This window comes from Malurus melanocephalus, unplaced genomic scaffold (genome assembly GCF_030028575.1).
Source record: "Malurus melanocephalus ecotype Western Australia unplaced genomic scaffold, MMel_1.1 scaffold_251, whole genome shotgun sequence".
Lineage (NCBI taxonomy): Eukaryota > Metazoa > Chordata > Aves > Passeriformes > Maluridae > Malurus > Malurus melanocephalus.
Window position 1 is genome coordinate 859,154 of NW_026623483.1, and position 27,318 is coordinate 886,471.

The 27,318-nt window shown below is 49.2% G+C and overlaps 1 protein-coding gene across 1 annotated transcript in view; it reads left to right on the forward strand.

Moving 5' to 3' along the window:
- Nucleotides 1–24,849, forward strand: part of CAMKK1 (calcium/calmodulin dependent protein kinase kinase 1) — a 92,910-nt gene extending 68,061 nt beyond the window's left edge. Inside the window, exons 10-16 of the mRNA XM_057375492.1 lie at nt 3,673–3,872; nt 4,491–4,544; nt 5,435–5,508; nt 9,676–9,763; nt 11,007–11,135; nt 11,441–11,544; nt 20,120–24,849. Coding sequence (XP_057231475.1) covers nt 3,673–3,872; nt 4,491–4,544; nt 5,435–5,508; nt 9,676–9,763; nt 11,007–11,135; nt 11,441–11,544; nt 20,120–20,192 — 722 coding nt within the window. The 3' untranslated portion in view covers nt 20,193–24,849. The remainder of the gene's footprint in view (nt 1–3,672; nt 3,873–4,490; nt 4,545–5,434; nt 5,509–9,675; nt 9,764–11,006; nt 11,136–11,440; nt 11,545–20,119) is intronic.
- Nucleotides 24,850–27,318: the final 2,469 nt, after the last annotated feature.

The following is a 27,318-nucleotide window of genomic DNA, read 5'->3' on the forward strand; positions in this document are numbered from 1 at the left end:
TCAGCCTYCAGCAGGCTGTCCTTGGGCTCCATGCCCAAGTTCAGGAGGCAGACCAGACTTTTAGGCATCATTCCCTTRTTTCTGAGCACAATGGAGCTCTAGGGCTGAACTAAGTCCAACTTCACATATCCCTGGTCAGGCTTTCTAACACAAATTGTGATAAAATGTAGTACACAGACACTCGGCTGCCCTTCTGCTTTGTTCATGGGCTGGCTGTGAGGATTAACAAACAAGTATTTCTATCACATTTGAGATCTTTGCCTGGATGATGCTCTAGGAATCCATGGGATTGTTATCCAGATGCATGCAGGCCTGAAAYAGTGTTACCTTTCCACTGAAATGAAGAATGGCTCTCATAAAACCAAATTTAACAGAGCACTGCATAATCAGGCTTTGTCCTAAGGGCTCTGTGAYATCTTACGTGGTTTCATTTTCATTATGAAGAAATATCAGTCTGTGCTCTGCATCAGGTCTGTCACCACAGAAAGTGCAGGGTGTTTTGGATTCCAGGGAAGTCATTCCAGTGAGCTGCTGATCTCTGCTCCTAGAGCAAAACCCTTTCCAKGTAAAAGCAACATGTGGAGTCATTTTGTCAGCTTGGCAAAGCAGCTTCAGCAAAGTGCTCTGCTTGGGCAGCTCAGCATCGATTTTCATTTGGGAGAGGTGCAGACAATTGCATCTGTATGGCAGTCAGTGTGTTTTGTTTTTCAGCTGTTGGTGTGGCCCTGTGCACAGCCTGGGAAGGGAGCACCAATGGGATGGTCCTTCCCAAGGACAACCATTGCCTCCAAGCAGACTTGGGGATGGTTTTGGGGGAATGTTTTCCCCTGTATTGTGCTGAGCTGTATCAGTGCTTAGGCACAGCACAGGAGAGGATAAGCCTGTGCATTTTGAAGCCTGAAGCCCATTTTGGAAAGTTGTGCTGGGCAGGATGCCCAGAGCAAAGGCAGGCTGGGACATTGAGTTGTGTTTCTTCAGAGCAGAGCAGGGATTTCAGGTTGCCTTCATCAAGTTAGCAGGCTCCACAACAGATCATTTCTTGGCAGATGTGGCACTTGCTCTTTTGGTTTTTACAGCTGTGGTGTTCATTTATACTCCCTGGTGCTCAGTGCACATCTCCAGTCCCTTGTCCTTTTTCCTTCATGGCTGCTGCCTCTGCACAAGGGGTAGGGAAGGAGGTTTGCAGACACCAGAAGTCCTKTCAGCCAGCTGACAGGACACTTTCACAGACTGTGGGTGGGACACTGCTCCCTCCCCTCTGCATCTGTCCCCTGCCCATCCCAGTTTTATTATTTCAGTTGGATGCCAGGTGTTCAGAAGCATTTGGGATGTGGCATTCCAGAGGCCAGGCTCACTCCTGGGCTCAGTTCCTTCTCAGCCCTGCAGGCACTTGTGCTGAGTTTCTCCTCTGAGCACCCGARGTCAGACTGTCACTGTCCTAATCACATGTGGATATTCTGGCCTTGGAAACTCAAATATTCATTGGCCAAATGAGCCATTGGTTGATGGCTTTGATGCTTGCAAWGGATGTGTTTTTCTTTGTTTCTGTGTCCAGCAGCCAGCAGTGCCCAGACCTGAGCAAACACAGGGCAGCTGGAAGACTGCCCACAGTGTTCCTTGACTCCCATTAGATGGTGTAGAGGCAGGGAGTGTGTTTTACASAATACTCAGTTATATGATAGAGAAAATGGTTTGTGGTTTTATTTTGTTTGGGTTCTTTTACTTTCCTATAAGGAAGAAATAATTAAAAACCTGGAGTGCCTGCTTGCCTTAATTTTCACAGACCTAGCTCCAGGGAWGTACTCACATGGTCTGTGTTTGTTTTGAGTTTTTTTAGAGGCTTTGGGAATCTTAGCCTTGTGGTAGGAGGCCTGACACCAGACACCTGCCTGAAAGGCAGCTCAGCATCTCTTGGAGGAAAACTTCACTCCCCCCTCACTCTTCTTTGCTCTCCCTATATTACCATWATGAAATGTCAGCTTGCCACCAGCTCTGCTGCAGAGCAGATGTCTCCTCCTAATTACTGTTGTTGCAGGGTTTCAGTGTTTATCCTGACTCTAGGCAGGCTGTTGCAGCTTTAACTGCCTCCCATCACAGCCTGGCCACGCAGTTGTTGCACATCTGGAGCAGGATGTAAGTACTGCTGCCCTCCAGCGAGTTTTTGTCTGCTGGATCTCCAGAGCAGYTCTTTGGTGTGCCAAGGACATCCCCCAGCAGTGCTTTAAACTGAGGAGAGGGCCTTGCAGAAAAAATACCTGCAAGTGTGACTTCCCCTGCCCAAGCGTGGCCTGCTGGAAAATTAGCTGGAAAAGTGCAGAAAGTTAAATGAAGTTTATTCATTCTCGGTCCTAAAGCACAAACTGGGATGCTGCACAGGGCAGGCTGCCTTTGTGGCAGTGTGTTGGTAAGGTTTGTAAAGCAGGAAAAGGGTTAGACCAGCATTTTCCTCCACCCAACGTGTATTTCCTAGGAGATATGGAAAGTGCTCATGGGGAGGTATAAAAACAAACATRCTCTGTTTGCAAGAAGGAAATGTGAAAACAGTGGTTAGAGTCAGGGGAGGAGGGAGGCCAGAGGGTCCTGGTCCTCTGGGAAGCACAAGATTAGAGGATTTCCTCCTTTTCCTTCAGCGAAGTCTCCTGGTTTTTCTGCAGTTCTGCTTTTKGGGTCATTTTATGTTCTGAAAGTTGGGCTTTTTTTTAATTTGTCAAGTTCTCCAAGTTCCTGAGAAATCAGCCACTTCCCTACAACTCCCTGCTTCACTCAGTGGCCTGGAAATGTCTTTCAACTGCAATATTGCACAAGGGGGGTGGTTTTGGTTGTTTTCAGTGCATCTCAGCCTCCGAGATCTTTSCAAAGGTTTGTTTCATTTTTGTTGTACAAGCACTTAAGCTGTGCCCACGGTTGGCCTCATGGTGCTGAGACAGAGCTGGAGTCTTTGCTGGAGCCTCGTGGAGCCAAGGGCAGGTGCAGGAGTGGTGGGAATGGCTTGGAGCTCTGTGCCATGGTGGGGTTTGGGGTGATGCAGAGCAAGCTCAGATTGTTTCTCTCATTGTGGACTCCCATTTGGAAGCCTGGCTGTATAAAGGGTGCCTCTTTGGGATGCTGACACCAGCCAGCTGCTGATTGCTCCAAGCTTGGAGCTCCATTATTCCATCTTGTGAGCTGGAAATGCCCASTGATTTCTGAGCTGTTGACACTCASCTGCTCATCACCTGTTTGATTCTGCCTGTGGTTCTGCCCCTTTTGATGAGTTTCACAGCRCTGCTGTTTCAAAATAAATGAATTGGAAGTGAACCTCTTTATTTGGGTCCCATAAACCTTTAATACAGCAAGTGGCCCAACCCATCAGCTGGTCTGATGAGGCCAAGCTGATTTGTGTGTTTTCCCTCTCCAGGAGCATTGCTTGTTCCCACTGCTGAAGCTTTCCCTGAGTTCATGTCTGTTCTTTGCATGATTCCCAGATGTATTTCTGAGAGMTGTGTCCCAGTGAGGCACCAAAAAGGAATGGCTGTAGGAAATGGCCTTCTGCTCCCTTATATCCCATCTCCAGCAGCAGCTGGGAGCAGGGTGCCTGAGCTTGCACCTGTATTTTCMCCCTCCTGGAAGGGTTTCCCCTGGGTGTGTTGGTAGCCGTGGCAGACCGTGYTCCTGTTCTTGGCTGTTTTTCAGTGCACTACCAGAAGATCATCCACCGGGACATCAAGCCTTCCAACTTGCTCTTAGGAGATGATGGGCACGTCAAAATTGCTGATTTTGGTGTCAGCAATCAGTTTGAAGGGAACGATGCCCAGCTTTCCAGCACGGCAGGGACACCAGCCTTCATGGCACCGGAGGCCATCTCACAGACTGGCAAGAGTTTCAGTGGAAAGGTAGGTCTTGGCTTGGCTGGTGCCTCCTGGGTCCCCTAGGCACGTCACAAAGGCCAATGCCACCCCTGCATCCTAAGTGTGCTGCAAATTAGGGTTATTCAATAAAACTGAAGCTCCAGTTCTGTCCAGTCTGGGCAGAACTCACCTTGGTGGTTCTGTGCAGTGGTCAGATGTTTTGCTGTGGATCCCTGCCCATGCATAAGCCATGCTAGAGCCCTTTCCCTGCCCAAAGGGACTGCCTTCCAAAACAGGGGACTGCTGAGCACCAATCTCTTGATTCTCTGGAAGCGAGAGGCACTGCCAAGGGTGGTGATGCAGACATGGAGATGGGGTCTAATGGGGAGTTTTTCAAACAAAAAACTTTCGAAGTTCAGGCCTGCATGGTGTAATTTTCTGTAAGAAGGGGCTGCTTGCTGGTCACAGCAGGGCAGGGGCTGGCCCAGCACAGCCCTCACTCCTCAGCTRTGCTGCAGGTGCCCTTAGGAGCCCWACATCAAAGTGACACAGAAAATGTTAAAACCATACAAACAGTAATGTTCTCTGAATGGGTGGGGAAATCCAGCTGGYACAGACCATGTGTGTTGCATCTCCTTTACTGCCGTTGGTGTTCTCTTCCAGGCTCTGGACGTGTGGGCCATGGGAATCACCCTGTACTGCTTTGTTTACGGGAAGGTAAGCTGCMTTTCAGCTGCTGGAGCCCTGCACTGCCTGTCTGCCTGGCTTTTGACTCATTCCTTTCCAAATAAAGGCAAATATTAGAGACCAAGACCTGCCTTYTGCAAGCTCCCAAATCGCCCTGGGATCAGACGGGSCTGATGCTATGATCTGTGGGAAGGATTGGTTGCAGTGCTGGTCCCTGGGCAGAGCCATTGTTTGTGCTGCAAACCYAGGGCAGCATCAGCAGCACCACCAGCAGTTTGTGGGGGGGTTACTCATGTTGCCCACATTTAGAAATGAGGCAGAGGATTGATCCCAAACTGCTGCAGCACTTTAGCAAACCTGATTACAGTAAGCTCTGTCTGCCAAAGCTGAGTTAGGACTGATGGGGGGTCCAGTTTGGCAGAGGCAGCTCTTCAGTGCTGCCTTCTGCACACTCAGTTCCTGTCATGGGTCTTCCCTCCCCCGTGACCAAAACCCCCATGTCCCACCGGTGTTCTCCCAGCATGAGCAGCCCAGCAGGTGTGTGCAGCTTCTGTGGGTGGGAATGTTACCTGAACCTCCAAGCACACCACACTGCAGATCCCACCTCACAGACACCAGGCTTCCAGCTCTGGGGTAAGAATGGCCAGGRAAGGTGGCAGAGGCCGTTCATGGTCACCTGGCAGGCTGGATGAAGGAGGGTATTCCAGTCCAGCTATGTATTCCCTAGAATCCCTTTGCTGTTCTTCTGAATTTTTTTTAATAAGGAATGAATCGATATATTGTGTGTGGGGAGATTTTATTTATTTCCATTTCGGYGTAAAATCTGAGGAGTGCAGAAGGTGTACTTGTGTTACACGAATGACAAATGCCTGAGTGGTGCCAGGGTCTTGGGCAACTGGAAAATCTCGTTTGTTTTACAGTGCCCTTTTATAGATGAATATATTCTGGGTCTTCATAACAGGATCAAGACCAAGCCTGTGGAGTTCCCAGAAGAGTGAGTAAACTTTACTCTGCTACTGTAAAATGAAGTTCAGTTTTCAGCATTATTCTCTGCATGGCACAAATGCCAGTGGGTCACCAYGGAGGGATGGACAGGGATGGGTGARGTGCTCCTGGGTCCTTCCTGTGGGTTTTGTGCTGATGATGTTGTTGAGGCACCTTTGCTCTTCCTCTGTCCATGCAGTGCAGACAGGGACTAAAGGAAATGGCTTTTTGGAAGTGAAGGGATTCTGGGGTCTAGGAAGTTCTGCCCCAGCTGCTTGACCCTGGAGATGCTGGATGCATGGTTTGGGTGGGGTTTTGTGTTTCTCCCCATGCAGCAGCCCCCAGAATGATTCAATGTATTCATTTAAAAAGCAGTGTGGTTACAGACCTCAGTCTTGGTCAAAGTAAACACATCCCTCTCCTGTGGACTTCCCTTGGAGCCAGAACTGTCTGATGGAARGATGCTTGTCCTGAGATGTGCAGCCATAGGTCAGCGAATACCCCTCCTCTGCCTTCTCTAGCACACCCCAGGAAAACATGGATTTGTGTTTTGTGCTGGCAGAGAGGGGCTAATTGTGAAAAAAAAACAGGAATTAATTTACCTGTGTGTTATTGAGGGGCTGCTCCCACCCTGCTTTGTGAAGGAAAGCCCTGTGGGGCACGGTGGGAGTGCTGGGATGGTCGGGTGGGATGCCTGGTTGGGTCACAGCGTGTGCTCAGCATTGCAGGGGACCAGCCAAGGCCACCCAGGTGCTGTTTGAGCAGTGCAAGTTCAGTACTGAGGTGATGGTTGTGGTGAGTCTGGCAGGACGTGATGKCACCCCTCGTGTGTTCASTGGTCACTCAATGGTCACTSTTCCTGTAGCTTCAAGTGTTGGCCACTCCTCAGTATTTCCTCCAGCTTCAGGCTTTTGGTGTCTTTCTGTTGGAGATGAATTTGTTTCCCCTGGTTGCTGTCAGATGAAGTAGYCAGAGCTGGATTCTTTGTTTGCCTTCCCAAATCTGTGCAGTTGTCAGGCAAAGATGTCTTGACCTAATTGCTCATTCTAATAAAAATRTATAGATAAAATGACTTGATTAAAAGCAAGCACAAAGAAATTAAAACTGATGGAAGGCACACGTGGYGGTAGAGAGGAAGGGAGGAATGTTCCCAGGCAGCCTGTGATGTGTGCATGTGTCCAATCCATGGCAAGGCAAGACTTTTTTGTGAGACATTTGCTGATTTTTCACTTTACAGTGAACAACTGGGCCTCTGCCTTGGCAGTCCCAGACTCCTTCTGATTCTGATTCCACAGAAAGCGATGGATACTCAGGATGCCCTATTTTAGCCAACTGCCTCAGCTGGGCTACATTAATTACCTGCATTAATGAGGAGACACGGGCACTGTGGACAGCTCTGCTTTCTCAGCCCCGGTGGAGCCACACAGCCCTTGTGGAGCTCCAGGGAGCTGGGCTCAGGCCACACACAGAGCCCAGCGTGGATATGGAGCAATTCTAGCAGGACCAGATGAGCAGGCTTGAGGCTTTAGGAGCACAAAGACTGCTCGTGCTCCACCGCTGTGTCYCCACCTGCAGCTGGAACAGGACTTTGTCTTGACAGCACTGTAGCCAAAAAATCCCCAGACCTGTTTATGTCTCCTAGGCAGTTTTCTCCCTTGCTCAGGGCTGGCAAAACTCCCACCCTTCCCTCAGCCACTTTGTATTTGGGTTAGCAGTCAGCTTACAAGTGACTGTTCCCATCTGCCTCTGCAGTGATTTATTAACATTTAATGGGCTAACTGGGTTGTGCTGGGATCCTTTCCTTCATTCAGGCATTTCCTTCAGCGATAATTGGGCTGCATGATTTATGTGGATTCCTCAGCGACCTGCTCTCCCAGTCTAAGAAAAGCTGCACCCTGATTAGGTTGTTGGAGGAGCTGAGGGTTACTGGGTGTTGACAGCTGTCCAAACCACATCTATTTGTTAGAGGCAGCGACAGAGACATGGAATTCACTGGAGTGGATCCACCCTGACCTCCTGCACAATTAGCACCTCTCTATAGCRAGGAGTATTTTGGTTTCAATTTATTTCACCATGGCTACAAAAGACACATTCCTGTTTGCAGACAGCCCATGGAAACTCATTGCCTGTTTCCTGACAACCTCTAGGGCAGATGGATCTGACTGTACCAGCGTCACCATCCCGTCCCTTCCCTTAGAGACGCYGGGATAAATATTTATGGCAYTGGAGTTCTCATTCATGTCCTTGGYATGACACGAGGTAAATGGGCTTAGCTCACACCCTGAGGATCCTGGCAGGACTGAAAAGCAGGCTGGAGATGTTTCTGTTCAAACAAGTGTTAGGAGAGTCAGAAGCTCTGCCTCATCTCTCGTGGTGAAGTCCAGGACAACATTCCCTGACCTGCGGGAACCCTGTAATGTGATCTGTGGTGCTGGCAGCTGTCCCAAATGGATGCTGAGCTCTGTGCTTGGCATTTTCCTCAGAGTTCTTACAGGACTGTGACAAATCCCAGACAGCACAGGCTTTTCAGAGGAAAAACGCCATCAGGCACAGCATGCARGCACTGTGCTGCAGATTGGAAAGGAAACCAGAGACGGGGTGATGTGATCTGTTACCTGGCCATAACCCACCTGACACTTGGTGATGCTGCTTATGGGGCTTTTCCCCACAACTTTAATCCTGTATTATGCAAAAATCAATCTGGTGCCCGGAAATATTATGTGATTTTATATTCTATTTGTCACATTTTAAGTAAAGCTGTTGACACTTTGGCACAGAACTGATGTTAAAGRTTTTTAAAATGCCATCTCACCTCCATCAGTGGGGTGTCTGGAGGGAATCTGTTTATTCTGACCTKCTAAATGCAGTCACTGCCCATGGCTGTTCCTCTGGAGCTCATCYCAACAGCAGCAGCATTCTTTCCCTTCCCACGGAAATTGTCACCCAAGCCTCTGAGGACACATCTGCTCTTCCCCTTGCCTGGGCTGCATTGCCTATATACAGCAGACCCTTGATACAACTCTGTGTTGAGACTTTAAACTGAACCCYCTTTCTGCCTCTGAGCAAGCAGTGTTTTTGTGTGGTTGTTTGTAAAGATCTCACAGCCAAAGTCCAAATAAAATATTCATGAATTATTAAACAGCAGCTCTGTTTTCATCAGACTGAAATATCCCTTGCTGTGATGTGGTTTTCATTTTGGTTTTTGTGATAGTTTATTCCCTTCTCTGCTTGAGGAGGGGGTGTGCAGAGGAGGTGAGCACCTGGTGCTCACCACTGTTTTCAGCCTCAAATCCAACCTTCCTGGGGAGTGACATTTTATGCTGCCAAGTTCCATCTCCGTGCAGAAACACSGTTCTTCCAGAGTCATTTGTGACACAGACTTTCAACTGCCTAATACAGTTAAATCACATGCTGGCATTTTACTGCAACAGCATTTTGATCATCCAGATCTAGTGTGTTTTAAAGGCATCTCCTGCATCACAAACCACAGGAGTCATTGCAGCCTTTGGGCTGCCAGGACCAAGGGCTCCATGTCGATAAGAGTGGCTTCTGGGTTCAGGCATTCTCACATTTAGATCTTGGAAATAATSTTAAAAATTTAGATGTATTTCTCTTATTTGTGTTTGTTCATTCCCTCTTTTTGTTACCCCAAAGCTGATCTTTGCAGGTAGGGAATTCCAAGTTACAGGCTGGCTGCAATCAATGTTCTGGAAGCAATTTAAATAACACAACCTGAAAGCTTGGCTGGGACCTTGAATGTGGGATGAGGGCTTTCACCCAGCACACAGTGGCTCATGGTGTGCATGGTGCAGGTTCAGCAAATCAAGCTGTGCCACTTTTGATTCACTGAGCTCAACTCCACTTCTGCTCTMAGGAGCACTTTGTTGTTCCAGAATGTACCCTCAGAAATTCCCCTGTGATGTGCTGTCTTTAAGAATGTCCTTAGACCCATTCAGCTGATCCCTCATCCTGCAGTCTGAGTGTGTGCTGTTGTTAGTGGGCAGAACAGAATAACCAAACCCTTGGCAGTGATTGGGATGCTTTCCTTTTCCAAGCCAGGTTTGCAGAGAAAATACCTCCTGAGCAGAGCAGATTCTCTGCCAAGTAACTGCAGAACTGTGCATTGCTGCRCTTACAATTCCCTTGTTAACCATGTGCTGCTGTTTTCTTCACTCAGAGCACAGATAAGTGACGAGCTCAAGGAACTGATCCTGCGCATGCTTGATAAAAATCCAGAAACAAGGATAACAGTCCCTGAAATTAAGGTAATTTGAACTTTGATATTAGAGATTTTAGTTTCAGCTGGTTTTGTGTTCCTGTGGTACCTTCCAATGAGGCAGAGCTGCTCCCTGTGTTTGTTTTGGGAGCTCTCCCTGGCACCCTCCCTCGGAAAGGGGGAGCGCTCACTTTGCAGCCACAGCTCTGCCGCTGCTTCTTGCTTAGGGAATATTGACAAAAGCTTTCTTGTTTACTTATTTAAATGAAAGTTTCTCAAAAGCTGGCTGATCTCAGTGAATCCCTGGGAGAATCAACATTGTCAGGGGAGCTKCTGGCTGCAGAGCCTGTGCTGGCAGTGTTGGATGTGTCCTAGGGGCTGGATGTGTTTCTCCTCTGGTACTTGTGTGGTCAGTGGCCTCAAGGCAGCACATTTGTTTCCATCACCATTATTTGGGAGATATTTAATAATAGAAAGAATGAACAAGCCTGGTAGAGCGCAATGCTTCACAGGCTGTTTCATTCTGTCTTTGTGTGGGCTTGCTGTCCTCCTGTCACCCCTCACCGAGGCCTCAGACCTGCTGGAGGATCTCAGATTTTCCAGACAGATCCATCAGCATGCTCTACAGGGCAGGCAGCTCTGCTTTGCTTTGTCCCAGGTCAACACCAGTATTGCCACCAAAGCTGACAGTAGAAAGGTTGARCTTCATGGAAAAGTTGTGACATCCCTTCCCACCATACCCAGGAGGCCAAAGCCAGATTTGGAGCTGTATTTATGGGATTTCGCTTGACAGCTCTCTCTCACAGGCACCCTGTGGGTAGAAGAGCAGAGCTGAGTGCTGTCCCTTGTCCCTGGCTGTGCACAGAAGATGGTTGGTGTGCTTGGGGACTTGCCTGAGAGGCTGGCAGGGGACGTGTCACCAGTGCCAGGCTGGACTCTGTGCTCAGCCCTGCCCATGGACAGTACTTTCCTCCTGTCCACAGCCAATAAACCATCCCCTGAGAGGCAGCAGGAAAAGGGGGCTTTGCTCTGCTGCCTGTGAGAGAAAAAGGTGGAAATGCTCCGTAAAACTCAGGTTTTCAAAGTGTTTCAAACTTGATTCAGAGGGTGCCAAGGTGCCAGTCAGTGGCAGTGGGTGTGACAGCACCAGGCCAGACTGCAGCCATTTCCAAGGAAGCTGGTGAAACAGCAACTCTGGCAGTGGGAAATGGAGCAGTACTGGGTGCTCGCCCTGCAGTGAGCCCTGTGCCCCCGTTTCTGTGCCACCCCATTTGTGTGTGTCCCCCATGCAGGTGCACCCGTGGCTGAGCAGGGGCGGTGCGGAGCCGCTGCCTCTGGAGGAGGAGCACTGCTCCGTGGTGGAGGTCACCGAGGAGGAGGTCAAGAACTCCGTGAAGACCATCCCCAGCCTGCCAGCCGTGGTACGTGTGAAATCTACCACATCCTCTGAGCTGGTGCTGTGCTGAAGCCTTCAGCTGGTGGAGGAGGTTTGGAGAGRGGACACTGTGTTCCTGCATGAAATCTTGGCCTTTTGACACTGTGTGAACTTGTTGTGTCTGAGTGCTGCAGCAGCCTGGTCTCTGGAGCAGCTGCTCCCTGGGTTCCTTGGCTTCGTGCTCTTTGCTGTAGTGCTGTAAAATGTCAGCTGAATTATTAAAGAAGCTGTTGTTAGTCCTTTGAACTGGCTTTCGGGAGTCAGTCCTGTGCTCTGTTCTCTTCCTCAAAGATCCTGGTGAAGGCCATGCTGAGGAAACGCTCCTTTGGGAATCCCTTTGAGGTCCAGACGAGGCGGGAGGAGAGATCCATGTCTGCTCCAGGGAACCTGCTGATGTAGGTACCCACAGCCATGCCTGGCTCTGCAGCACGAGCAGGGCCAAGGTGTATGGGTAGGGAGGGTGGGGGAAGCAGTTTGTAAATCTTTTCTGTAGYGTTTAAAAACAAAACTCCCTTTTGCATCAAACACTGGAGATAAAATCTACCTCAAGTCCTCTCAGATTGAAATACAGAGTATTAATGCAGCCTAAAAACTTGTAGTTGCAGTTCTCTCTGTAACRTGAGTTTGGCCTAAACATGTGTAAGGTGCTGAACTTGAGTCTAGTTTTTCACCTGTTAGTTGATAATATGCTGTGATCAAAGACCCATTAGAGATTGGTGATCTAAGATCTTTTTAATTAGGGTCTAGTATAGCTGTATATTGAAGGGTTTCATTCTTCTCTCCTTTCTGTGAACAACAAAAATGGTACCAGATGAGCAGTTTATGTGGTTTTTAAACCCAAAATGAGATGGGGGATTTGACCTGTGATTTGGGGCCCAAGTCTAAGCAGAGACACCATGGGCAGAGAAAGGAGGACACTCTGAAATTGCTTTTTCACTTGAGAACACACACAGTACTTTTTCACACTGTTTTTTGTCACTTATGAAATAGTAGAACACATTGCAAGGGGTTATTTTGGAGGTTGGGTATAAATTACTATATTGGGATTAAAAAGGGAATAGAGATGTTGATGACTAATAGATTCATCAACAGTTTTTAACCATGATGGTGTYTACAGGGATGGGGAGAAAATTCTTCTGTCCTTTACTTGGTTCCTACTCTTTTCCCCTCATTTTTGCTACTGATTACTTTCAGAGCCAGGATTCTGAGCCGTCAGTCCAGTAAATAACAGCTGGATTATTAGCCTCATGTGGGACATTTATTTTTATATAAATAAAGTTGTGACCCCACAGGATCTATAAGGCTGTAGCTGACAGCAAGGGTGTGTTGTCCCAAAATGATTCTTTCCCACCCAAAATCCCAGTACCATTCCTAGCAGACTCCCACGAGGCTATGCTGAGTCTCACTGCACCACTGACAATGCAATTATAGGAGTCTCTCTGTCTCTCACAGGTGTGTGGGGATTTAAGGGCTCAGCTCAATTAAGGATGATGATGTTTTAGGTCCCAATTGTGTATTGGAGACTTCAGTGAGGATTTTACCTTGGAGTCCATGGCCAGACACCAGTTTAACATTTAAACTCCCTGTATATGAGTGCTGCTGTGGGGCACATCTGGAGCATGGCAGTCACAGCTCCTTTGCCAGCTTAGGGATTTGCCCTGATTTGTTTCCCTTGGCTCACTGCCTTCCAAATTAGTTACTGCTAATTGGACACATGTCGCTACCCATACCTTCACTGTCATTCCTTGTCACTGCATTGCACTGCTCTGAAATGGGGGAACATTTATTAAATTTGAAGAAAAATGTATTTTATTCTTCTCACTATACCAGGCAGGTAACTCAGAGCAAGGAAGGATTTCTTTTCAAACCCTACCTGAATTGTTATTTTGAGGTGGTCACCCTGAGCCTGTTTCCAAAAGGGATCTGTTCCCTTCCATCTTCATTTGAGATGCTTGAAAACTCACCCAGGTGGTGGGAAAACTCCTTGACCCTTGATGCTGGTTCCTGCCTGGAGCTGGGTGCTTTAGTATTTGCTCAGAAAAAAGAATTCATTTGATCTCAGGTGGCTGTGAAGCTTCTGATCAGCCACATTATCAATGTCTCGTCCTTTGTAAAATATTCTTAGGCCTTCAAGATGAGCTGTAAGCCTCCACTTTTGTCTCCTTTTTAAAGTCGCTAGTCAGATTCTTCTCAGCTCAGTCAAACCCAGCATCTTTCCCTATCTCAGCTCGTTCTGGCCCTGTGTTTTATTCAGGCTCCTTGTGCAGACTAAAAGGTTTATTTTTTAAAGCAGTAATTTCCACTGCTGTGCTGCTGCATCCAGTGCCCTTAGTTTACAAAAACGTGCCAGGCCAGGGATGGAGCTGCAGCCGTGCTGGGCTGGCCTCTGCCCAGTTGTGTGAGCACTTRGAAACATCCAAGATTAATGTGAATGGCCTTTGAATGCGCCAGTTCTCCACTGCACTAATCCCTGGGCTTAATTTCTCAGTGTCATGCCATCAGTGCCAATTTTTGGCWCTAACAATTGAATTTATCCTAAATTATTTCATGCACAACTGGAGCTTTGAAAACCCATCTCRAAACTGTTGTTTAAAAGAAAGATACTTGGCAAGTCTCTCAAAAAAAGGGTTTGTATATTAAACACTGCAGGAGGGATGCTCCTTTTAAGGCATATGGATTATTATTTCAAACTTTGGAAAATGCTTTACTGGCTGAATCTATGAAAATAACTTCAAGTTTAAATAGATGTGTTGGGTCTAATGACATTAATTTCAAGTGAACCGAGGCTAAATGGGAAATGTTCATTGTTCAGTGAGTTATCTCTTGATGACAGTGTTATTTCCACAGGGGCAAACAGAGGAGGCACYGAGCTCATCCACTTCTTAATTCATAGTGGGTTGTTCCCTAGGAAAAACACCCTTAAAACACATATAAAATCTAACATCAGTGCCAATGTTATGAATAGCATTAYACTTACTGTGTTAGTTAAAATAAATTTCAAGTGAGTCTGGATTGCTGTAAATTTTTAGGAYCCTGCAGGAGCAGATATTGCAGTAGTAAGGCTCTGCAGAGTTTCTGCATGTCCAGCACCCCCAGTARCTGGACAGGGGACCCCAGAAGGGGGACTTGGCAGAAAAGCACTGCCTGCAGCCATCACTCTGCTCTGGACACGTGGCTGCCCATGAGGAGCTGACAGAAAAATGATCCACATGTTCCCAAGCTCTCCATCACAGGGCTTCTCCTCCCCAGGGGCAGTGTCTTTACAGGGACATAAATCAGCTTTTGTAATATTGCATTTCCTTCTAGTTGTAGGTAGGAAATAACTTGTTGTGTTTTTACAGAAGAAAAAAAGGAAAGTAATTAGAATACTCCAGTTTCACATTCAGTTTATTTAATTAGGCTGCATGTGAAATTGCCAGAGYCCCACTTGCTGCTGTTTCAAGCATCTTACATCTGTGCCATTTCTGAGGWTATACTCTGTAGGAAATCCTCTGGCAGCTGAGCTGAGCTCTGGTACCAKAGCTTTTGCCTAATTGATGACTCTTTAAATGGAGCTGTCCTTCAAGCTCACTCTCTGGGATTTGGAGAGGGGGATACTAAATCATGTGGCTGAACCTTTTTTTAATTTCTCCTTGCATTACCTACACAATGTGCTGGGCTCTGTTCCTGRAAATGCTCAGTGCAGATGTCTGTGGTAGTAGGAGGGCTTTCCTGTTCTAGCCTGCTGCCTTTAGAGGACACCATTAAGACACCACTGATTTGAAACAGTTCTTACTRTTAGGAGGAGAGAAAGCTTTTTAACACTCTTTAGACCTGGAWTAAGCAAAATCCTCTCTTGGCTGTTATTTATTGCTCTGTTTATCAACACTGAGCAGTTTAAAAGGCAGATGTTCAGTRCAGGCACACTTAGCAGGTGAAGGGGAACTAAAATGCAGACGCCTCATTTAGCAGTCCTTGTTGTGCACACCTAGAATGGTGTGAGTGCTGCCAGCTGTCACCTCACCCTGTCAGCTGGGCAGTGGCGAGGTGTCCCTTTCAGGCAGGGTATCCCAGGAGAGGCAGTGATTCATGGAATCTTACAGATCCTGCAGACCATGGCCATGTTCAAGCCCAATGGCTGCAGAAGCAACTAATAATTTCTACTTTTCCAGCTCTAGGCTGCTGCTCTCATGTTTTTGGGGACTGCTCTTTTGGGGATCAGGCAAACTCACAGAAACTGAAATTACACAGTTTCTGTGTAGGACACACTGGGTTCTGGTAGAAACATTTTGTTTAACTGCCATTTATAGCAKGGCTTTGGAGAAGCAGTTATGGGATCAACCCATCATTGTGATCGTTATAAAAAAGTCAGGCTGAGCAGGATTTAAGCCTAGTTCAGAATTCACAGCTAACTGTTACAAATGGAGATGGGAGCTTACATAAATCCCTGCCTCTGCCCAGGCCTCTGTCAGAGGGCAGTAGCTTTGTTGGGACGGCCAGCACCCCAAAACCCATTCTCGTTCACAAGTTCTTTAATTATGGCCAATTAGATCTATTACAACATTAATTATTTATTTAATAGRCACACAATTAAGAGACATAAGACTTTAAACAGACTGCTTACTACACAGGAATAAAACAGAAGGAACTACTGTTAGATAAAATACAGCACCTGATAAAGGTGCCTATTGTTACAGCTAGCAAAGAAATAGTACAGATTAGCATCCAATGTCTCTGACCATCTGATTGCTGATGGGGCACACMTCAGAATCCTTTCCCTCAATTCCCAGGAAAGTAATCACAGAATTTGTGTCCAAACTCTGGGAAGAAGTCCTACACGTTTCTGGGGTGTAGGAGGCTTTTACCCCTGGGATGCTTCACGTGTCTTTTATAGTGTCAAACCGAGTCTTTGGTCACTGTTACTCATTTTCTTTCATCTCTTCCCATATCTGCTCTCCATACCAAGATGCTGGTTCTTGGTCAGACACCCCAGACTGTTGGGCACCAAGAGAGGAGCCCTTACTGAGCCTTTTGGCCCAGCCTGGGTTATCTCTTCCACATGCCAGGCATTTGTGAGAGAGAGAGAGGGGGGTGGGGGGAAGACATCCTGCCACACTAAGTTCTGTCCTGCCACACTAAGTTCTGGGTTTCTGGTAGCAGTGTTTGCTGCATTTCTTCTGCCTGCTCCACATTTCTCCTAATTGAATCTGCACTGGCTTCACCACATTTTATTGCTCTCATTTATTGCAACTACTACCTATCAAATTAATTGCTGTGTTTTGACAGACCCAATTTACTTTCCCATTATGGCTGCTATTACTATTGATGAAATGTGGCTGTCAGCTCCTCTGTGGGGGATCACTTGGCTTTTAAAAAGTCTACTCTGTTTCCCAAAAAGAGGCCAAAAGGGCTGTCATTGCTCTTAGGGCCATACCAACCATGTAGGTTAGGCATGAGGATGCCAAGGGGGAAAAGGAGGTAAAAAATGTGGCTGGCCCAGGTCTCGAAGCAGAAACAGCTCCTCCCAAAGAGAGAACTGCAGGTTTTGTAGGAAGAGCCATGCCACATGACCAGGTAGGTATCCTCACAGGACCAAGGCTGTGGCACAGGATTTTTCTCTGGACTGACCTGGCAGGTCCCTCCAGTGAGGGTACACTGCTCCTGTGGCTCTGCCCCATGGCACAAGGAACTGATAGGACACAAAGCCCAGAGATGCCAGATGACATAGCCCAGGGAGGCACAGTTGGACACCAGCAGTGTGCTGGAAGCCATCTGGAGCTCTCAGCAGTGGTAGGGGCTGGAGTGGGTTTGTACCAGTGCTTCCAGTGCCTGTCCTCATCTGTCCTCCAGGTAAATGTGGCTGATGTTCCATCCTCATTCCACTCTCCTCTCTAGGCTGGTTAGGCACAGAAGTACAAGCTACTTCAGCTGCTGCCATCATGTTCATCATCACTTTCTTCCTTTGTCTCATTGTTTTGCTCTCAGGGACAGATTCCTCTTAAACACGTCTGTAAATTTGCATCCATCTTTAAGGTAATCCCATGTCTGTGTTTCCCCTGGGTGCTGTAGAAACCTGTGTCCCCTCCTCAGCCTGTGTGATTTGTGTGCTAGTGAGAGCATTTGGTTCCATCCTTCCTTCCTGTAGGAACAGTTATACTGCAGTCATTGTGTGTGACACTAATGTTTATGTATGCTTTTTATTATTATTTCTATTTATGATTCTTTGGCATTTCAGCTGCTTTTAGGGTGGGAGGGATGAAAAAAGCCATTTGGGTGTTAGCAGGAACTGGTGCTTAGCCCCAWGTTTGTGGAGGGAATAGCTACAGAATTTGAGAAACGCTGAGCTTTGTAATTTGGGTTTATTATTTAGTAGTTATGCAGAAGAGAGCTGGAACCATCTCTGCCCCAGATGCTCCACCACTCCCTTGTGCTTCTGGTGCAGCACTGGGATGGCTCTGGGCAAAGTTGGTTGCTCCATGTGACCACCCCACCTCAGCCAGGACTTCTTCAAAACCTGGTCATTTGTCCAAGCACTTGCACAGACCATTCTAGGAAGTGCTGGTTCAGTTATATACGTTAAATAACAAAATAACATTAATGCAAAACACGATGAGCTCCATAGAAACATCTCAGTTTTGAAGTCCTAGGATGCAGGGGTTAGGCAGGACACAGCTCCCAGCCAGGCTGGGAAGATCTGGGCTGAGAGACTGGGAAACAACCACACATCTCTATCCTTGGGGAGCAGCTCCAGCACTCTGGAGACTCTGCCTGGCATGGCTTATTGCTCTGAGACAAACGGATGAGCCASAGCCAGGATGCCGCCTGCTCTGAGTGAGGAAGGACTCGCAGAGATTCTCCAAAAATAGCCAGGAGAAGGCAGGCGGAGGCGGCTGGGGACTGACGTGGCGCCGGCGGGGACAGCTGGTGCCACTGCCTCCTGCTGCTGCATTTTCCATGGAGGAAGGGACTTGAGCAGCCTGGATGAGGGCAGATTATTGCAAGGAATGGGGACTCAGTGGAGGAAGTAAGCACTTGCTAGGGGAGTGTGTGCTGTGTGGGGTGTCCCGTGCCATCCCTGCCTCATGCTCCTGCGTTTGGGAGGGYGGTGCTGGGAGGCTCATTCCTCACTGGACATGAAACACGTGGGAATCCTGAGTCGCTGCGACCCCCCCACAGCTGCTGTGGGTGACAGCCATGTGCTCTCCTGGTGATTGCACAGGTCAGGCTTTGCTCCCCTGTGTCTTAAAAAATGCAGGAGAAATACTCTTATTTCTCACCAAGAGTTATTTACTAGAGATCTCCTTGGAGCCTCATGCCTCACAGGATGAGCCTGGCTCCTGTGCAGATGTGGGGCTCTGGTCCTGGATGTCTGCTGCTCCTCGGGCAGCCCCAGCTTTTTGGATGATGTTTGCCCCCATGAGGGTGCTCTCACCTGACATGAGGTGCTCAGAGAGGCAGAGGCTGCTGCGGGTGGTGGGGCAGCATTGAAGACACCCCTGACARGGAACAGGAGCAGAATCAGCGGGGTGTGCCGACAGGGAGCTAGGCTGTGCCAAGCTGCCACGGAACAGTGCCTCTGCTGCTAAATGAGGTGATCAATCATTTGAAGAGGGGGATGACAGGCACTGGAGACAGGGCTGTTGATCAGCCTCCCCTGCAGGGAAATGGTTCATCGGTTCAAGGTCAGGATTATTGCAGGGCTTTGCTGAAGCGGAGGGAGAAGGGAACATGATTTTTGATCATTTCTGGTTTCTTCAATACTCAGGTTACACCTGTGTGTGCTTTGTGTTGTTCCCAGCCAGACAATACCCTCAGAGCCCCAAACCCACAGTCCCCAAAGGCTGTGTGCTCCAGGCACATGCAGGAGCACTGRCACTCCACTGCTGAGCTGGCTTGTCCACGCAGGTTCTATTCTCAGATTGCCCAGRGAAGCTGGGRCTGCCCCTCTCTGGAAGTGTCCAAGGCCAGGTTGGAGGGCTTGGACCAACCTGATTTAGTGGAAGGTGTCCCTGCCCATGGCAGAGGGTGGARCAGGAGCATCTTCAAGGTCTCCTTCCCAACCAGACCATTCCAAGATTCTGTGATACAGCCAKGCTGGTCCCTGGACACCCAGGAGACACAGCTGCTTGGAGATTATCACCTTGTTTGTGTTGTGGATTGCTTTATAATGGAGAAATGGCTGTTTTAGGTGAAGTCATCTGCCTGTGGTTGGTTTCTGCTGTGGGTGGCACCTGGAGGTGTCTGCTTTTCTCCATCCAGTCACTGTGACAGTCACAGGCTGGCTGGGGSTGGCTGGGCTGGATGGAGGTGTTGCTCCTCAAGGATGCCCTGGAGTGCAGTACAGCTCAAGTCTTCTACATGTGAAAACATCAGAAATCAGGAGTAGGAGGAAAGGGCTGAAGTTACTGTRGTGTATGTGCAATGCAAGTAAGTTACCTTGGCTGTAATTCTAGGGCTGCTGCTCTCAGGTTTTGGGGACTGCTCTTTTGGGGATCAGCCAAACGCACAGAAACTGAAATCACACAGTTTCTGTGTAGGACACACTGGGTTCTGGTAGAAACATTTTGTTTAACTGCCATTTATAGCATGGCTTYGRAGAAGCAATTGTGGGATCAACCCACCATTGTGATCGTTATAAAAAAGGCAGATTAAAGAAAAGCAAACCAGAAGTCTCCAAATGCAAACTAGATAATTTGGAAACTATGTTGCTGGTCTGCAAAACTTTCCCTAAGAACTAGATACCTCCTTGTGGAGAAGGGCATTCAGGGGAGGGGAGAGCTCAGTTTTTGGGAGCAAAGGCCAAGAAAGTTCCAGGCCCAGGCTGCACATCATTGCAGGGCATTGTGCTGCGACATTGCTGAAGTGTTTACCTGGTACCTGCACAACTGGCTGGGTCATTGCTATTCCCTGTTAACATTAATATTGCTGACCTGGGTTGGAAAAAGCACACCCTGTGCCTACAATGTCTTTATTTCCTTGCCACCCGTGTAGAACACAAGGGAGCAGAGAAGCAGCCAGGGACCCGGAGCTGCCCGACGTGTGCGAAGACGAGGCCGCGTCCTGAGCCCGCCCGGCTGCCGTGGGCTGGCCGCACGCGAGCTGTCGCCGTCGTGCCCATCGTGGTGTCGTGCAGCACATCACCCTCATCACCCAGCCCGGGGCCTGTTCAGCAAAACCAGAACCAGACAACACCCACCAGAAACGGACGGAGCCAGCGAGCCAGGCGGGAGGATCGGAGCAGCACCAGGGAGCAGAGCGAGCCCTGGGGCRGCGCGGCCGTGCCCCTCGGGCTGGGTGTCTGTGGCTCCTCCATGTGTGCCTTGCTCTCCACTTGTGCTTCACCTCGGGGCTCTGTTGGGGGTCTTGGCCGAGGAATGGGGGTTTGTCTCAAGGGTCCTTTTCCCCTGGAGACTTTTCCCTTGTGGTTTTGCGTTCTCTGTTTCAAGCATCAGGAAAGAAAAATGGTATCGGAGCCAGGTTTTATGTCAGAGRGCAACTGTTTAATTTAATGCACAGGTAAAGCACTTGTGTACATCAGGAGTCCTGYTCCTGGTGTGGAGTTGATGGCGAAATTTCTTTGGTTATCAGTTAAATAAGGATGAGATCTTGATGTTGGAGTGAACACTGTCCCTCCCTATGCCTTTCTTTCTCTTTTTTCCCTTCTCCCTTTATCCCTCAGTTCTGCACCGTGTCAGTCCTGTCCCCAGCATGGCTTTGGTCAGGGCAGTGCTGTAAAGCAGAGGAGTCACTCAGTATCCCCTGCATGTGCAATGAGCCTTGGAGTGTCACAGAGCTCTGGAGCATGGGGATATGCTGCTGCACACAACAGCTTAGTGCTCCAGGGAYATCTGCCAGGGCTTCTCTTCCTAAGGAGCTGGGAATGCACCCCATCAGCTGCACCCACTYCTGCACCCATGGACCTTGCTCTCCAGCTGAAAAGAGCGGCAGGCTTGGGGTTTATTTAATTTCATTTTCTTCTCTTCACTCATCTCTTGTGTACCTGATGCTTTTAAACTTTAATTTGCTGAAAATGACCCAAACTAGGAGAGATTCCTGGGCTGGAAAATGTTGGAGGGTTTTTAGAAAGCTACAGAGCACAAGTTCACAACTTGATCTTTTGAATTTTTTTTAAAGCTTTAATTTTTAATTTTATTTTAAGACAATAATTTTTATGCATGTGCTGATGCTGCTATTTTATCCATAGATTGCTTCTAAACTTGGGGTTAGAAGCTTCATCTCAACAGTTTGACAACAGGTGAGAGATTGCACTTAAAAAGGCAAATATAAAAAGGCACATACAGCCATTTCTGTGGCTGTTGACTGTACAAACTGTTTGGATAATCAAGAATTTCACTCTTCCATTCAGAGAGTGAAAACCAATGACATCCATCTGTCAAAATATGTCATAATTCTCCCTTGAGCTTTGTGGGGTCTGAACATGCCCCTGGGAAGCCAATGGGATTGGAATCTTATTTTATAGTACTTAAGAAAGGACATGATTAAATTTGGTTCCTACATAATCATCTTACTGTCTGTTTTTAGGTTAATCCTGAGGACTTGGGACTTTGTTCCCTCATTTTTTTGTGTGGGGGTCCACATGTACAAGGGTTGTTGGTAGTGACTGGTATATCCTGGTGTTCCTGTTCTCTTTGCTGCAATCTRATTTGGTGGTTCCCAACATTTCATAGCTGGGCTTCACTGTTGGTGCCTTTTGTCTGTCCCCAGCCTGTCACCTCCCCTCACTCATCCTCAGCCACCTYGGTGGGATGCCCAGCAGTCACCAGCCTGGGCTCTGCCTCGCATCTCACCTGTAAATATTGGCAAAATGGGAAATAACAYTGCAGCTGCTGCATTTAATGAAGGAGGCCTTTGATGTTGAAAGCTGGCAATGGTGTTGGATCCTGTAAAGGTTCCTGCTGTGGGCCTGAGCCCTGCACTGCTGCATTCAGGTGCTAAATCCTGCCTGTTTGTGTCTGCACCAGCTGTGAGCTCAGCATCCTCTGAGGAACCTGGTCCTGCACCAAGAGCATGCCCTGATCCATCCCCAGCCCAGGACATGGGACCTTCTGCTTGGATCCTGCTGCCTTGTAATGAAGATTTAAGTTCCCAGAGATGGAGTGAAAAGTCTGAGAGCACAGGGGATTCTGCCAATGGAAAAGACTGTTCAGGTGTGCTGGGACAAAGTACTGAGGTGCCACCGGCTCCTGCTGGACACCAGGGACCAGGCTGGGCAAACTGTCCTCCAATTTGTTGAAAAGGCATCTTTGTCCAGTTGGTGTCCCCAGGGCAGGGCCAGGAAGTGACCCTAGGACAAGGGTACATCTCAGGAAGACCCCTTATCCCTGTGAGAAAAGGGTCATCATCATCCCTGGGTCATGCTCAAAGAGCTCTAAATATGGGGTTAGGTATTACATTTTTAATCTGTGGCTAATCCAGGCATTTGGGGTTATTTTAGTGATGCCCAAGGCCTGGGAACTGGTGGGACAAGGCTGCAGAAGRGCTGTTCTCAGCCTCAATTAATGCAACCAAACTAATGATAAGTTACAAGTTAACTCCATATCATGTTCCTCTAGTGGCACCTAAAGCATAGCCTCAGTTTTGGAGGGGGAATGGATGTTTTTTATGGTTATCTCAAAATCTACTTTGAAATATTTGCCCTTTCAGCTAAAAGAAATCCTGGAGCTGTTCCCACAGGTCCAAGAACCAACCCGAGTTGTACAGCTGAGCTCTGAGCTCATGTCACACCTTGTTTCTTTAGCAAATCTGCCAACAGTCTTTCCTTTATACCCCAGAAATCACCCCTATCTTGTCACAAACAGCAGCCTGAAAACTTGCATGACRTGAGATGAAAAAGGTGCCCTGGCAGCAGGAGAAATGCTCAGARAGGCAAAAATAGGCTCTACTGAAATCCTTGCTTGTTTATGTGCATGTTRGAGTAGCTCAGAGCAAGGCTGGTTCTGCTCTGAAGAAAAGAAGAGACTGAAGAGAGAGGATTTGTTTGAGAATAAACATCCCCGCCAAGGCAGTGCTTTTAGCTCTTGGGTAAAATCGTTCTCTTTAGCTGCATGGGTAAATATTTGTCTGCTCCTCTCTGTGATGGAGGAGATGGGGTTCAGGATGAGCTCTGCAGAGCAGCGAGCAGACCTGGTGTAGCACACTCGTGCTATGATGTGTACTCTTTTTCCCCTCCAAATCCTCACCTGTGCTGTTCCTGAACCACTAGGATGCTCTGGCCTGTGTTTGCTGGGCTCCTCTTTCCCACACCACCATTGGATCTGGTCAGCTTTTCCAAACTCCTCCAATAAGGGGAAGATTTCATTGAAGGAAATTTCTCATTTGGGGGAATGGCACATCTTGATCTTCAGGAGRCAGATTTCTTTGTCTTACTCAATTCACGGCTCTAGGCCTTTGGTTTTAGGGGATAGTGCTAAATAAAACTCCTGGTCAAGTCTCTTCTGTCCTGCACTGAGCAGTGAGTGCACAGTCCATGTCTTCAACCCTTTGGGCTGGAATGTGTTGCAGTGACTGTCACCCTTGCAAATGGATGAGGTTTTCATCAGGGCTGCTGCTGGGGAAGCTGACTTTGTGTAGGTCTGCMTCCWGAGGRAGCCTGGCAGGGGACAGTGCAGCTKCTCCATGCAAAACAGACTCYRGCTTGATAAAACAACTTCCAGGGTGGAATCTCATTCCTTATTTATTGCCAGACTTGCAAGGAGRAGCTGCTGGGAGAAATTTCATGTTCCTTCAGCACAGCTCTGAGTTCCCAAGCCTTTGGCAGCACTGCCACRCAGGGAATTTCCCCATTTGTCATGTGTGGCTGGGAGCTCATTTGCTCTCCCCAGCTCAGTGCTTCCCCTCCCATCTTGCCCAAAACCCCAGCAGCTTTGTCCCACCAGTCCAGGGGCTTTGTCCCAGCCCCTCAGAGACGCAGGCTTCCCCAGGGAGGGGCATCTCCCTCCATTTCCAAAGGCAGGAGAGCTGTGCTGTGCTGGGGGATGCCTTGGGGAGTTCCAGCACCTCTGGCGTGCAGCAGGGAGATTGGAAAGCAGAGAGTGGAGGGTTCGTGTGGAAATAGGACTCGGTTTAGGCGCCAAACTGCTCGGCTTCAGCAGGGCACATCTGCTGTGGAGTTTGCTGAGCAAAGCAGTGGAAGGCGTTCATTTCTGGCCCTGATCCTCCTACACCAGTCCATGCTCATTGAGTTCCTCCAAGGCTGAATTCACCTGGACTATCCCAGGACCCTGCTGCTCTGATTGCAGCCTTCCACGGAATGGGGAAAGGAAAGCAGCTCAGCAGCCACTGCCGTGCTCCTTCCCTTCCTGAACAAAAGCCATGTCTGCTCAGAGCTGCTGCTGCTGCCAGAGCCCGTGWCAGTAACCACAAGCCATCAATCCAAGTGTTCCAAAAAAAATGCTGTAAATTCAAGAAAAAATAAATTGCGACTTTGGAGGGTATCCTGCCGATCCTTTGTGACGTGATCTTGCTGCTGTTTCTGATTTCTAGGCCTGTTCTGTTGGTATTTCAGTCTCTTGTTACACTTGCTGTTGAACCCCTGGTCCTGGATGTGCTCTGCTATGATTCCAGCATGATGTAAATGCTCTCAGTACTGTGACAGCGCAGGGCTGTTGCACTGTAAATATGTACCATGAAGAGAGAGGCTATTTTTTGCATGCTTTTGTACTGTAGAACTGATGAGAAAATGACAATAAAGTCCACAGAGATGAGCCTGGCTGAAGGTGCAGTTCCTGAAGCAGCACTGGCTGCTGCCTCTYGGGTGTTCTCTGCTGCTCCACCCCTCTCTGTGCTTTCACCTACACCAGAGCGAGCCTTGGAGGGATTCCTTTTGTCCCCCTTCCTATGCTGGGCTCGCCCAGCATGAAGGAGCTCAGGGATCTGAAATGCTCAGGTGACACTCCCCCAGCTATTGCAGCTTCTTACTGCAATGGGGATTGGTGAAATTGTCTTGCTTTAGTTCCTTTGGATCCAAAGAAATGTGCAATTTCCTCTGCAGAGAGGCTGGGGCAGGCCTGGGTTGGAGCTCACTGGGCACAGCTGGGAAAGCCCAGCAAATCCTGGGCAGCTCTGGCTGAGCCTGCCCTGCTCCAGGCATCTTCCTCCAGGAGAGGCAGACAGAGGCACCAAGCCCCTCTCATTTTATATTACAAAAAAAAAAGTTTAAAAATAAGGTGAGGGCATCTGCCTCACTCCTGTCACTGATGTAGGAAGGCTGGGAGAGTTGGGAGTGCTCATCCTGGAGAAGAGAAGGCTCCAGGGGGATCCCAGAGCCCTTTCCAGTACCTAAGGGGCTTCAAGAGCTGGAGAGAGACTTTGGACAAGGGCCTGCAGTAACAGGCCAAGCAGGAATGGCTTCCCACTGACAAGAGGACAGGCTTGGGATAGTGGGCCAGAATGGTGGGGCACAATAAAAGGAGTTTGTTCAAATCTCTTAATGCAAAAGGCAGTGTAGAAATAACCTTGTCCTCTTCTGGGGGTGATGGTCACCTCACAAACAGGAACAGACACAAGGCTGAGATGTTTCGAGATGTTTCATTCACTCCCTCTTCAACACTCCTCCCTCCCTTCCCAGTGGAAAACATGCACTGTCCCATGGGACACTGCTGAGCCCGTGAGGAGGGCAAGCCCAAAGCACCCCTGTGTGATCCCCAGCATTCCCAGCCTGAATCCAAAGCCAGCCTGTGCCCGCTCTTGGGAAGAAAGGAGCCCTGTCCCTGTCAAAACAAGAGCAGCGGGAGCACCGTGACAGCTCCTTGGCAAATGCGGATTTCTTTGGAGCAGAGGCTCTGCAGGAGCTGGTGAGCTGCAAACAAAAAGCTCTKGCTGGCCCTCGACAGCCACGTTGGGAGAGCTCCCAGGAGATGCGGGAACTCCTCCTCCCTTTGTCTCTGGAGGATTTTCCCAGACACAGAGCAGAGGCTGTTTGCACTTGGCATTGCCGCAGTGAGCTCTGCKGTGGACACTGGTGGCACCGAGGATCCATGCTGATGTGCCACTTGCTCCTGGCAACATCTCACTGCAAGGGGCTCAGCTCCCATTTTCCCTTCCAGGCTTTTTCTGGCCATGAGCATCTTCAGGGCAGCRCCGCTTCTGCCGATCACTGAGGCGGGCAGGGCTCTGATGTCACAAAGGGCTGAGCGCTGGCATTCAGGCAGGGCTGTGACATCACACAGGTGACATCACAYGCCCAGCACTGTGACATCACCGTGCCATCCCTATATAAGCCAGGCCAGCCCCCACAGCTGCCAGTGCAGCTGCGATGGGACATTTCGGAGCCATGGGCGATGTCAGTGTCCTGCCAGCGACTGCRCTTGTCCTGCTGCTGGCCACTGGGGCTGCCTGGTGGGCCCTTGGCCACCGGACACCACGGGGGTGGCAGGCAGYGACACTGAGGAGGGGGAAAGCACCTCGGGGTCCCAGCCTGGGGACCACAGAAGAGCCAAGGAGCCCCTGTGGCTCCCAGGTTCTCCAGGCCTTGGGTGATCCCTCCAAAGTGTCCAGATGCTCCTGCCAGCCCTCCCGTGCAGCCCCTGCAGCTGCAGCCCCTGYGTGAGCATGGCCAAGGAGCTGCAGGAGCTGCTGCTGCTGCCGTGGGCTCCGGACGGGACATCCACAGCGCTCGATGCTGGGATGTGGCAGGCGCTGAGGGCATGGCTGAAGGAGCTGCTGAAGAAACCACCCAGCGTGCTGTGGCTCACCCAACTGCTCCCTGCGAGAATGGCCATCCCTGGGAGAGCCTCCAGACCTTCAAGGATGCCATTCCACCGCAGATCCTCCAKGCATCCAGGAACCTCAGACCGTCAGAGAGCCACCATCGTTCCAGGAGCCTCYGCTGCCTCTGACGGCCTCCAACCCCCAAGAACCTTGCTGCCCTCGACCACCTCCCTCCTTCCAGCTCCTCCCTCCCTTCTCCCCCTTGCAGAGAACCCGTGCCCCTCTGAGATCCTCCCAACACCCTCCATTCCCTCGCACAACCCCCAGCCCTTGGACATCCTCCCACTTCCAAGATCCTTCCTTCCCTCCAAGTTCCTGCCCCACTCTCAGAGCGTCACTCCTGGCAGCCTCCATCCCTCCCAGAGGCTCAGGGAGTCATGCTGGCCTGTGGACGCTGAGGACCCCATGGGCAGCTCTCTCTGCTCCCTCGGAGCCATGCACAGCAAGGACACGGGCACATC